We start from the raw sequence: 11,449 nt of genomic DNA on the forward strand, positions 1-11,449 counted from the left end.
TCTTTATTCTTCAAGTAAATCGAGATTCATCCTGAGTTCATGATCATATCAATTAACAGAACCCTCGCGGATGGAATCCTGATTTCTGTCGGGATCATGGCTTCGGTGCCATAGATTAGACTAAACGGTGTCTTCGAGTTATTAGAGTTCTTTTGGGTGCGGAAGGCCCAAAGTACATGGGGCAATGCGTCAACCCAACCTGTCCGTTTAGTACCTAACCTTGCCTTGATCCTTTCTTTGATAGTTCGGTTGGTCCTTTCGACCTGACCATTTGCTTGCGGGTGAGCTACATATGTGAAAACTTGAATGACTTGAAGTTCTTTCAACCATTCCTGTAGTCCGCTGTCAGCAAATTGGGTCCCATTGCCACTTGCCAATTCTTGCGGGAGACCAAACCGGCAAATGATGAATTCCCAAAGGAATTTTTTCACGCTTGAAGCCGTTATTGATGCAACCGGTTTGGCTTCCACCCACTTGGTGAAGTAATAAATGGCCACTATCAAGAATTTGACTCGTCCCGGGGCTTCTGGGAAAGGTCCCATAATATCAATAACCCATTTTTGGAACGTCCAAGCAGATGTTACCGGAATCAGCTCATTTTTTGGACGCAAGGTGTTGGGGGCATGTCGCTGGCAAGAATCACACTTCCTGATTTCTTGCACAGCGTCCAAATGCATGCCGGGCTAATAGTACCCTGCGTTCATGATCTTCGCAACTGTCATTCTTGGTCCTGCGTGTAACCGGCAAATGCCTTCGTGAATTTCTCGAATTAGGTAATTTGCGTCTTCCGTGTCTACACAACGCAACAGCGGTCCAAGGAATGATTTTCGGTACAAAATGCCATCGATCATCTGGTAATTCAAAGCTTTGTGCTTTATCTTCCGAGCCTCAACCTTTCCTGCTGGAAGTGCTCCGGAAGATAAGTAAGCTTTAATGGGCGTCATCCAAGATTCAACGCCTGTTTGGATTACCAGGACTTGATTTTGTGGAACGGATGGATGATCTAGAACTTCCACACGAATATCTTTGGCAAAATGCTCAAAGTTCGTTGAAGCTAGCTTGCTAAGAGCGTCCGCCGATTTGTTCTCACTCCTCTTAATGTGAACAACACTGAAGGAAGAGAACTGGCGGATCAAGACCCTCGCTTGTGATAGATAATATGCCATGCCGTTATTTTTGGCTTCGTATGTTCCATTGATCTGTCCCGCAATTAGCATTGAATCCACCCAAGCTTCCAAATGTTTTACACCAAGCTAGCTTTTTTGCTATCCGCAGTCCTGCCAGGAAGGCTTCATATTCCGCCTCATTGTTAGTACTTTTATAGTCTAACTTGATGGCGTATGTAAATTCATGCCCTTTAGGGTTGACTAGCCTTAAGCCTGCACCTGATCCCTCGCTGCTTGAAGCTCCGTCCGTAAACAATGACCAAACTTGCCCTTGTTCCGGAGGTGCTTGGGGTTGTTGTTCGATTAGACATTCTTGTTCTTTGTGCTGCGGGACTTATGTGACGAAGTCCACCAGCACTTGCCATTTGATTGTCGGTCTTGGTTTATACTCTATCGAGTGTTCACCCAATTCGATGGCCCATTTTGCCAGTCGCCCCGATAATTCGGGTTTACTCAACACGTTCTTGAGCTTGTACCCAGTTAACACATTGATGGGGTGACCCTGGAAATATCTGCGGAGCCGACGGGCTGCGTATACTAATGCCAATACCAACTTTTCCAACATCGAGTATCTTGTTTCCGGGTCTGACAATGTTCTACTGACGTAATAGATCGGAAATTTGAACGTTTTTTTCTACCCGTCAGTAAGACAGCACCTACGGCAATGTCAGACGCCGATAAATATAGTGTTAATGGTTCACCTGCGTGTGGAGCTGTTAGCGTGGGTAATTCCATTAAACACTTCTTGACTTCCTGGAATGCTTGTTCGGCTTCCAGAGTCCATCTGAATTGTGCCTTTTTAAGACAGTTTCTCAATGTTGAGATGAAGGGGTAAGATTTAGCAGCGTGGTTTGCCAGAAACATGTTTAATACTACCAATCTACCATTAAGTGTTTGGACTTCTTTGAGGGATGCGGGAGATGACATGCGGGCTGCTGCTTGAACTTTGTCTGGATTGGCCTTGAAACCCGCGCCTATAACGATTACCCCTAGGAACTTTCCTTCCTCCATCCCGAAGGAACATTTTGCTGGGTTCAGTTTCATATTAATTCTTCTCAAAGTTTGAAAGTTATTCTATGTCCCTCAACATTTGATGCTTTTCGGTGATTTTGATCACTAAATCATCCATGTAAACTTCAAGATTTCGACTTATTTGACCTTTGAAGGCCTGATCCATCAGTATTTGGTATGTGGCACCCGCATTCTTTAACCCGAAAGGCATCATTCTGTAACAGAAAGTTCCTTGATCGGTGCGGAATGCTGTCTTGTCCTCGTCACCAGCTGCCATATGAATTTGGTGATACCCTTTGTAGGCATCGAGGAAGCACTTGAATTTGAATGGAGCCACGGCATCTACTTTCAAGTCGATCTCTGGAAGTGGGTAACAATCTTTTGAACATGCTTTGTTTAGATCTTTGTAATCTATACACATCCTCCACGTTTCGTTTCTTTCCGGGACCATTACCGGGTTAGCTACCCACGTTTGATATTTGATTTCTCGTATTATACCGGCATGGAGAAGATCTTGTACCTGCTTGTTCATGGCTTTTGTTTGTTCCGGGCCCATTTTTCGCTTCTTATGCACTATCGGGGTGATCAACGGATTCACCTTTAATTTGTGCTCCAGAATGCTCCGCGGGACGCCAATCATGTCTGCGGGCTGCCATGCAAAAATGTCTATATTTTTTTGTCAATAATTGCTTCAAAAAGGTTCGGACGATCTCAGAAATAGCCGGACCAATTATCACAGTTTGTTCAAGAAATTTCTTATTAAGAACCCATTTCTCTGGTTCAGTTCTCTGGGTTTATTTTGGGATCTTGCTTGGTTTTGAACTGTCCGTTGTGAAGCAATGACGGTTGACATGAATTATTGCTACGCCGATGCGGGTCGGTACCCCTACTACCCCGTGAGCTGTGGACGGATGAGCATTGAAGTCACCAATTTCTTCTCGTCCAAGAATAATGTCATGTTTGGAGGTTGCCGGTAAGACTAAAAATTTGACTTCCTCAGTTCTTGAGTGGACCCCGTCACTAAGTGTGACCGGGAACGTAATGACACCCCGCGGGTGCATTATTTCTCCGCCAAACCTAGAAACGGGAGCATGAATAGGATGCAATCTTTCTTTATCGTTCTCCTCAAGCTGCTCAAAGCACTGTTCGTACATAATATCAGATGTACTGCCAGTGTCAAAGAACACATATTGCGACCGATAATGTCCGAACAAAGAAATAATTATCAAAGGATTCTTATCGCACGGTCCTCCCTTGATATGTTAGGTTTTAACAAGATTATCAAAGTGATAAAATCCCTATTTTACCAAAAACGCAGCGGATATAAAAGTTTTAAATCTTGTTAATATGATATGTATAAAACCAATTTTAAACATGCAAAACCCAAACCCGGATCCAAATAAGAATTACACACTATCAAATACATGCATGTCGCTATAAGTCCATGCATGTTACTACTACCTTTCAATATGACAAAACCGGGTGAAAGAGATGATGATTGAAAGGTAAGAACTTGAATATGGAAGCTCCTCAAGCTAGCATACCCCAAGATTCAACAACACACCACTTCTAGCTAGGATTTGCACTTGAAATTTTCTTCTTCTTTTCTTATGTTGGATGAAAATACCCAAGAGAGAAAGAGAGAAAAGTTTACTTGGAAATTATGTGTATTATGAAAGAATGAAAGAGAAAGACTTGGTTTTATTTAAAGGCATCTTTCTCTCCACCAATAATAACCATTGCATGTCTCCACTCACCTTGCATGTCTCCACTCAAACATATAATAATATTACATTTGAAAGAGTTATTATCTTTTTCTTTTATAAAACTTTAAACATATATATATGTATATCCATACATATATACTTTTATAAGTTTATAACTTATAACTTATAAAACCTATTATATGTTAAGAGACATGCTTGGTTATTATTATTCACATATTGTTATTTAACCAACTTAAATAACACTATGTAATGTTCTTTCATAAAACATAAATCATCCATATGATTTGTTTATTACACAAGTACATTTTATTTAGAAACCCCTTTCCAAATAACTCAAGTGTTAATATTCATTTGTTATGATCACATCATATATGAACGAATATCATCGGTGTTTGTCTAGCTTGTTATTGGGTATGACCCGACTTGGATCATAACGTACTAGCCACATAATTTAATATGTCTCTTGGGCAGACCAAGTACAACAATCTCCCACTTGCACAAGATACATAGAAGATTGATGCAAGTAGCAAATACCGCCTAACTACGGTTTACTACCCCTAATACGTATGACGAAGTGCCATTCAATAACATCATCCCTTTAAAGTCCCATACTTGAAAATGATTTAGGTGAAACTATCATTTATCCTTTTGCCACAAATGTCATGTTAAATCCAGAGACACAGAGTGATCATTCTCTGTTGATTTAACTTGTCAGGCCTTAGACATTTAACTCTTAACGAATAAGAGGGACAAATCCCATATTGACTACATATGTCTCTCACTATCACCTTGTTCTATACTTGAGCTTAGCCTTATGTACTGACATATTTCAGAGCAGCGAAGAACTAAGTCAAAGCATAATAGTCGATAAATATCAAGACCCAATATGTGTCTCAGGTCGGAGGATACTATGAAGTTCGCCTTTACTCAAATTTACTTGTGATCACAAATCCCAAGGATTCCATGCAGTAAAATTGAGAGCGGGTCAGTCCAATATTTATCCCATAAATATCTATGAACCTTGGCAGCAACCCTTTGCTATATTCATACCTCATGAATATCTACCAATCCAAGTTCATAATAGTCTTACTTTCACATTTGTTCCCACAAATATGAACGACTACGGACGTTTAGAATAATTCAAATTATTTACAGATTTAAACATACTAAAATGGAACATTACTCAAGAACATGACCATAACCAAAACCATATGATTGAGTTAAAATAAAATTGTTCCAATATCCAAATACAAATTTTGATCAAATCCAATCACTAGAATATCGAAGTCCTAAGGTGCAAGTATGACTCTCATGCTTCGGCCTTTCAAGGAGTTTCGTGAGTGGGTCCGCAATGTTTTGATCAGTGTGAACTTTGCGAATACATATATTTCCCTTTTCAACTTCATCCCTTATGTAGTTGAATCTCCGCTCAATGTGCCTAGTCTTTTGATGTGCGCGGGGTTCCTTGATTTGAGCAATCGCACCCTCGTTGTCACAAAAGATCTCTAGAGGGTCCTGAATGGTACGAACCACTCCTAGATCGGCAATGAACTTTCTAATCCATGCAGCTTCTTGAGCTGCCAGGGAGGCGGCGATGTATTCAGATTCAGTGGTGGATAAAGCTACCACGTCTTGTTTTGCACTCTTCCATGAGACAGCACCACCATTGAGAACGAAAACGTATCCTGATTGTGATCGAGAATCATCTCGATCAGTTTGGAAACTCGCATCAGTGTAACCCTTTACAACGAGTTCCTTCTCACCAGAGCCATATATTAGAAACATATCCTTAGTCCTTCTAAGGTATTTCAATATGCTCTTAACAGCCATCCAATGGCTAGTTCCCGGATTTTGTTGGTATCGACTTGTCATGCTCAAGGCGCATGACACATCCGGTCTAGTGCAAATCATGGCATACATGATGGATCCTATAGCAGATGCATATGGGATACCACTCATTTTGTCTTGCTCATCCTTTGAGCTTGGACATTGAGAAGCACTCAACATCGTTCCTCTTTGAATAGGTACCAAACCTTTCTTAGAGTTTTTCATCTTGAACCTTTTCAAGATCTTGTCAATGTATGCACTTTGATTCAAACCTATCAACCGCCTTGATCTATCCCTATAGATTCTTATTCCCAGAATATAGGCGGCTTCACCAAGATCCTTTATGGAAAAACAGCTTCCAAGCCAGGCTTTCACACCTTCCAAGGTTGGAATGTCATTTCCAAACAGTAATATGTCATCGATATATAATACCAGAAAGGTTATGATGCTCCCACTAGCTTTCTTATACACACAAGCTTCATCAGCGTTTTTGATGAATCCAAATTTCTTAACTTCATCATCAAAACGGTGATTCCAACTTCTGGATGCTTGTTTCAATCCATAGATTGATTTCTTTAACTTGCATACTTTGTTAGGATGTTGTGGATCGACAAAACCTTCAGGCTGAACCATATAAACATCTTCATTAAGATGCCCATTTAGAAAAGCAGTTTTGACATCCATTTGCCATATCTCATAGTCATAATATGCGGCTATGGCAAACAATATCCTTATAGACTTTAGCATCGCCACGGGCGAGAAAGTTTCATCATAATCAACCCTTTGAGTTTGAGTGAAACCCTTTGCTACAAGTCTAGCTTTATAAGTATCCAAGTTTCCATGCATATCGGTTTTCTTCTTGAAAACCCACTTACTTCCAACCAGCTTGGAATTTAGAGGTGGAGCAACCAAGTCCCATACTTGATTGTCATGCATGGATTGCATCTCAACATTCATGGCTTCTAGCCATTTGTCACAATCAGATTGCGACATTGCATCTCGGTATGTGGTGGGTTCATCCGAATCAACCACGTAGCATCCATCCATGAAAAATCCATATCTCTCAGGTGGGGTGCTAACTCTACCAGATTTGCGAATGTTTTATGTGTTTTGATCAACCATTTGATCATCCTCAACAACCTCTTGTTGATTGCTAGTGTCAACCAAACGTGTATCGGCTTGTAGTTCTCGATCCTCTTCGAGTTCTACAGTTCTATCAGTTCCTTCCATAAGGAACCTTCTTTCCAAGAACTTAGCCTTTCGAGCTATAAACACTTTATGCTCGCTTGGATTGTAGAAATAATATCCCATCGAATCCGTGGGATATCCTACATATACACTTAGTGGATCGACATTCAAGTTTGTCAGGGGTGTAGATCTTAACATAAGCCTCACAACCCCATACCTTTAAATATGAAAATTTTGGAGCCTTTCCATGCCATATTTCAAAAGGTGTCCTATCCACTTTCTTGGTTGCTGCCATATTTAAAATACGGGCAGCAGAGATCACAGCGAAACCCCAAAATGATAGAGGTAATGAGCTTCTAGCCATCATGGATCGAACCATGTCCAATAAAGTTCGATTCCTCCTTTCGGACACACCATTATGTTGTGGTGTTCCAGGTGGAGTAAGTTGTGAGACAATCCCACAACTCCTAAGATGTTATAGAAACGCATCATTAAGGTATTCACCTCCTCTATCGGAACGTAGTACTTTGATTGTTTTGTTGAGTTGATTTTGTACTTCATTTTGGAAGACTTTGAACATTTCAAAGGCCTCATTTTTGTGTCTTAACAAGAACACATACCCATAGCGACTATAATCGTTGGTAAAGGTAATGAAGTATCTTTCACCATTTCTTGTCATTGTCCTAAAAGGTCCACATACATCCGAATGTATGATACCTAATAAGTCTTTCGCCCTTTCATTTGTTCCATTAAAGGGTTCTTTGGTCATCTTTCCCAATAAACAAGATTCACATTCATCAAAAATGAATCAACATTTGATTTCAAAAGACCATTCTTTCGAAGTGTATGAATACGATTCTTGTTTATGTGACCAAGACGACAATGCCAAAGAAAAGTATTACTCAAATCCATTTTGAGTCTTTTGGTGTTAGCTTGGTACAACGAGTTATCAATGTATGAGTCATCATGAATTAATTCATAAATGCCATAAAACGGCATCGCTTTAAAATAAAAGACATTATCCATGAAAACATAAATACCATTATCAACAAACTTAATGTCATAACCAGATTGTCTTAATACAGAAACAGAGATAATATTCCTAGTCAAACTAGGGGAATATAAAATGTTTTTCAAAACAATTTCCAAACCATTTGGAAGTTTTAAAACATAATCTCCTCGGGCTTGGACGTCAACCTTTTCTCCATTGCCCATGAAGAGACTTATATCTCCTTTCTTCACCTCATTTCTTCTTTTGAACCCCTGCAATGAATTGCATATGTGAGTTCCACATCCGGTATCCAATACCCATGTGTTAGAAGAAATAATATTAAGATCAATGTGAATCATGAAAGTTGTACTTGAGGTTTGCCCCGCATCCCTCTTAGCTTTCAACTCCTTGAGATAGGTCGGACAGTTTCTCATCCAATGACCTATCTCACCACAACCAAAGCACGGATCCTCAGCGCTAACCTTTAGCTTCTTTGGCTTTGGCTCCGCCTTTGCCTTTCCCTTGAACCCCTTCTTGACTTGCCCCTTACCAACGACAACCTTTGCTTTTGGTTTCGGGTGATGCCTTTTCTTTGAGTCACCCTCATTGATCGCAAGAACGGGTAAAACCTTTTTACCCATGCCGGCCTCGGCTGTCTTAAGCATTGCGTGAAGCTCACCAATGCTTTTGTCCCATCCATTCATGTTGTAGTTCATGACGAATGTCTCAAACCTTTTAGTTAAGCCATTTAGGATTAAATCCGTGGCTAACTCTTTTGAGACGGGACAGTTAAGCCGTTCAAGCTGATCAATGTGGCTCTTCATCTTAAGAACATAAGATGAAACAGATTGGGTTTCTTCCATATGACATGCATGAAGCGCTCGAACCGTTTCGAATCGCTCAACCCGAGCTTGAGTAAGGAACATTTCCTTAAGTTGGGTTATCATGTCATACGCCCCATGATTCTCGAAATCCTTTTGGATCTCGGGAATCATTGTTCCCAACATGAGGCAAGAAACTTGCACCGAATCCTCTGTGTATTTTAACCAATCCGCATAGGCATCCAAGTTATTGACATCGGGTTCATCGGGAATAGGATCGTCTAAAATATAAGACTTCTTTTCTTGCTTGAGAACAATTCTCAAGTTTCGATACCAATCCATGAAGTTGTTAAAGTTTAGACGATCCTTATCCAGAATGGATCTTAGTGATAGATTATGCACGTGTGGGATAATTGCGTTCGGTGCGTTGTTTGCGGCCATCTAAAAGAATTCTAACAAAGTTCAAATTAGTATTTTCGATATTAATAAAATTTTAATCTTTAATACCCTTTAAATGTCTCCAAGACAATTATGGATTAAAATCTAAAACCCAACGTTTCATTCAAATAGTAGTTAGGTGACATTTATCCTACTATTCGAATTAACAAGGTAGTCAACGTTTGACAATTGCAACCCTTTGCAACTTCTAGTTTTATGGGATCGGTTAAACATCATATGTTTAGTTGGTATGTTAAATCCCATCAACACCTTTGAACGCCATGTTAAGGTGATCCTATAGTCATGGTTTCAAATCAAGTCGTCCTACTTATACACACGTGTGAGTTTACTCATACAAGTGGTAACTTGTAAAATCACCTTAAGATCACAAGTTTTATTAAAAGTGCTTAGGTGATCCTAACTCACTTTCAAGTCTACAAGTGACTTAAGTGTCGTATAAAAGGATGGTGTTTAACTTGTTTTTAAAAAGGGATTTTAGTTTTCTAAATTCTAGATTGGAAAACTATTTATTGTACCTTTCATTTGCAAGCATTCAAATGTATGGTACTTAGTTGAAAAACCCATTTTCAAAGTTCTAATTAATAAAACCCATTTTTATTATGAAATCATTAGTTATTAATAAAACCAATTTTTATTACCTAACGATTTCTAAGGAACCAATTTTATGCTAGTCGATTTTAAGTTGTTAAGCAAACCATATTGCAAATAATAAGTAAATCAACCATGCAAGCATAAAATATACACAACCACAAGTTCATAACCATAGCCTCCTAATATTGACCACACTTGTTGACCGAAGACAAGTGTGTCAAAAAGTCTCTCCTAAGGGACCCAAAAGAACATGCACTTGTGTCGGTGAACTCCCACTTGATTCCGCATCCATATGCTCCAAGTGTTTACTCCCGGTGTTGTGGTCTTCATCATTTTATTTGGGCTTCCATCCATGCATCTTCTTTTACAAAATATATCCTGATACATTTTTCTAGTAAAAGAAATACATCTAATCTACTTATTATTACAAGCCATATGAATGAATAAATAGATTACAAACCCAAATAAATATTACAACCAAATCGAATGAACAAACAGCCAACACAATCATTCAACCAAACACAAGGCCATGGCTAGGTTATGAACATCTATTACACATCCAAATATGCAATAATACAAGACCAAAATGGTTCCCCTTTTTGCCTCAAAACTTTCGGCCAAAGCTTAAGCAAACCGAAGTTTCGGGTTTTGTCCAAACAAACTAAACAATCATCCAAATGACTTGGTTTTTCAAGATTACCACATGCATGTAAAGTATAACCTTGAAAAACCATGGGGTAACCAAAACCCCAAAAAGTTTCGGCCAAATGGTGAAACCCACCATAAACCCGAAAAATTTTGGGTCTAATGAAGCATGCATTCGTGTAAGCGGCTCTTGATGCCATTGTTGGGTTTTAACAAGATTATCAAATTGATAAAATCCCTATTTTACCAAAAATGCAGCGGATATAAAAGTTTTAAATCTTGTTAATATGATATGTATAAAACCAATTTTAAATATGCAAAACCCAAACCCGGATCCAAATACGAATTACACACTATCAAATACATGCATGTCACTATAAGTCCATGCATGTTACTACTACCTTTCAATATGACAAAACCGGGTGAAAGAGATGATGATTGAAAGGTAAGAACTTGAATATGGAAGCTCCTCAAGCTAGCATACCCCAAGCTTCAACAACACACCACTTCTAGCTAGGATTTGCACTTGAAATTTTCTTCTTCTTTTCTTATGTTGGATGAAAATACCCAAGAGAGGAAGAGAGAAAAGTTTACTTGGAAATTATGTGTATTATGAAAGAATGAAAGAGAAAGACTTGGTTTTATTTAAAGGCATCTTTCTCTCCACCAATAATAACCATTGCATGTCTCCACTCACCTTGCATGTCTCCACTCAAACATATAATAATATTACATTTGAAAGAGTTATTATCTTTTTTCTTTTATAAAACTTTAAACATATATATATATATATATATATATATATCCATACATATATACTTTTATAAGTTTATAACTTATAACTTATAAAACCTATTATATGTTAAGAGACATGCTTGGTTATTATTATTCACATATTGTTATTTAACCAACTTAAATAACACTATGTAATGTTCTTTCATAAAACATAAATCATCCATATGATTTGTTTATTACACAAGTACATTTTATTTAGAAACCCCTTTCCAAATAACTCAAGTGTTA

At 38.7% G+C, this 11,449-nt stretch overlaps 1 protein-coding gene across 1 annotated transcript; it reads right to left on the reverse strand.

Annotated features, from left to right (window-relative positions):
* Window positions 1-683: 683 nt before the first annotated feature.
* Window positions 684-1,217, reverse strand: LOC143601130 (uncharacterized). The gene has a single exon (XM_077078621.1). It carries the CDS (start codon window positions 1,215-1,217, stop codon window positions 684-686), a length of 534 nt encoding a protein of 177 aa, XP_076934736.1.
* Window positions 1,218-11,449: the final 10,232 nt, after the last annotated feature.

This window comes from Bidens hawaiensis, unplaced genomic scaffold (genome assembly GCF_021521415.1).
Source record: "Bidens hawaiensis isolate Kalapana, Puna unplaced genomic scaffold, B.hawaiensis_p1.1 tig00055717_1, whole genome shotgun sequence".
Taxonomy (NCBI): Eukaryota; Viridiplantae; Streptophyta; class Magnoliopsida; order Asterales; family Asteraceae; genus Bidens; species Bidens hawaiensis.